Genomic DNA, 1,645 nt, shown 5'->3' with positions numbered 1-1,645 from the left:
CCCCTGCCACTATTCACATCCAAGAATAGGTGGGTGCTGTGAACATCAGTATACCTGCTGGAGGACCAAAGCCACCAACAAGGGAACCACCAAAAGGTACAAACCCAAGGACAACCAGAGAGCCCACACAAACGGAAGAAAGGGCAAACCTAGAGCATCCAGTCAAGGAGATCAGAGACCACACCACTGAACCTCATAGAATTCCTACCACTGAAGTTCCGCCTACAAAGACAGCTAACAAAGCGAAACATCAGAAAGCCCAGAAACAACCAAAAGAGTCAGCTAAAATGGGGAGACAAAATGAACACGAAATCAAAAGGAATGGAAGCCTCCCCACAAAAGGAGATAAACAAACTGGAAGTAACCAAACTAGCAGATATAGAGTTCAAATGCATGGTTGCAAAGACGCTCAGGGACCTCACAGACAACTACCAGGAACGCAGTGAGAACTCCATCAGCATGAAAAAGGAAATAGAAACTGTAAAATAAACCAGGAAGAAATGAACAATAAACTCTCAGAAATAAAAAAACACATGAGAAGGAATTACAAGCAGGCTGGATGAAGCAGAGGATCGAATCAGGGAGTTGGAGGGCAAGGTAAAAAACAAAAAAAACTCCCAGATAGAGCAAGAAAAAGAAAAGAGACTCAGAAAGAATGAGCAGGTGGTAAGGGAACGGCAAGGCAACATGAAACCTAACAATATCCACATCCTAGGGATGCCAGAAGGAGGAGAAGAAGAGCAAGGCATAGAAAACCTATTTGAAAAAGTAATGATGGAAAACTTTCCTGATCTGATGAGAGAAGAAGTCATAGGAACCCAGGAAACACAGAGAGCCCCAGTCGAGAGGAACCCAGAGAGGCCCACTTCAAGACACATCATCATTAAAGTGGCAAAATTCCAAGACAAAGAGAGAATCTTAAAGACACCAAGGGAGAAAAAGGAAGTAACATACCAGGGAGCCCCGACAAGGCTAGCAGCTGAGTTCTCAGTGAAAATGCTCCAAGCCAGAAGAGAATGGCAAGAAACACTCCAAGTATTGAAAGCCAGAGACCTGCAATCAAGATGACTCTACTCAGCAAGGCTCTCAGTTAAAATGGAAGGCCAAATGAGGAGCTTCCCAGACAAAAGAAGTCTAAAAGAATACACCTCCTTCCTTAGGCGGCAGCCATGGCTGGACAGGAGGATCCGGTGCAGCTGGAAATTCACCAGGACTGGGCGAATCGGGAGTACACTGAGCTCATCGCCAGAAGCATCAAGAAAATCGTGGACTTTCTCAACTCGTTCGACATGTCTTGTCCTTCAAGGCTCGCAACACTGAATGAGAAATTGACAGCCCTCGAACAGAGAATAGAGTACATAGAAGCACGGGTGACAAAGGGTAAGACCCTCACCTAGAGCTATGCCAGGCTGCTGCTGGGAAGTGGCTTTACAGAACACAGGCCTCCGTGGGAAAGGTCCCAGCCGCCCTCAGCTCTTTCGTCTCTCCTTAAAGAACAACAGGGCTTATTCTTGTTTTTCTTTCTTCAATAATGTGGCCTTTGGGCTCTGCCACGTACATCTGACAATGTGATGTGGGGCAAAGTCCAGGGGAACTCTTGAAAACATTAGGCATTTTACCTTTTCAGTAACATTTTGTAGAACTA

At 45.5% G+C, this 1,645-nt stretch overlaps 1 protein-coding gene across 1 annotated transcript; it reads left to right on the top strand.

The window, feature by feature from the left end:
- The first annotated feature begins 1,169 nt into the window (after positions 1–1,169).
- Positions 1,170–1,397, top strand: LOC119043665 (protein BRICK1-like). The gene has a single exon (XM_037137700.2). The coding sequence runs from the start codon at positions 1,170–1,172 to the stop codon at positions 1,395–1,397; it is 228 nt and encodes a 75-aa protein (XP_036993595.2).
- Positions 1,398–1,645: the final 248 nt, after the last annotated feature.

The sequence above is a fragment of the Artibeus jamaicensis genome, unplaced genomic scaffold (genome assembly GCF_021234435.1).
Source record: "Artibeus jamaicensis isolate MK-2021 breed Jamaican fruit bat unplaced genomic scaffold, CSHL_Jam_final contig_1769, whole genome shotgun sequence".
In the NCBI taxonomy this organism is placed as follows: domain Eukaryota; kingdom Metazoa; phylum Chordata; class Mammalia; order Chiroptera; family Phyllostomidae; genus Artibeus; species Artibeus jamaicensis.
Note: the sequence above shows the minus strand (reverse complement) of the source record. Positions and strands in the feature narration are given on the sequence as shown.

Excerpts from the sequence above, each read along its gene's own strand:
- LOC119043665 (XM_037137700.2), top strand. The coding sequence starts at position 1,170 with ATGGCTGGACAGGAGGATCCGGTGCAGCTGGAAATTCACCAGGACTGG.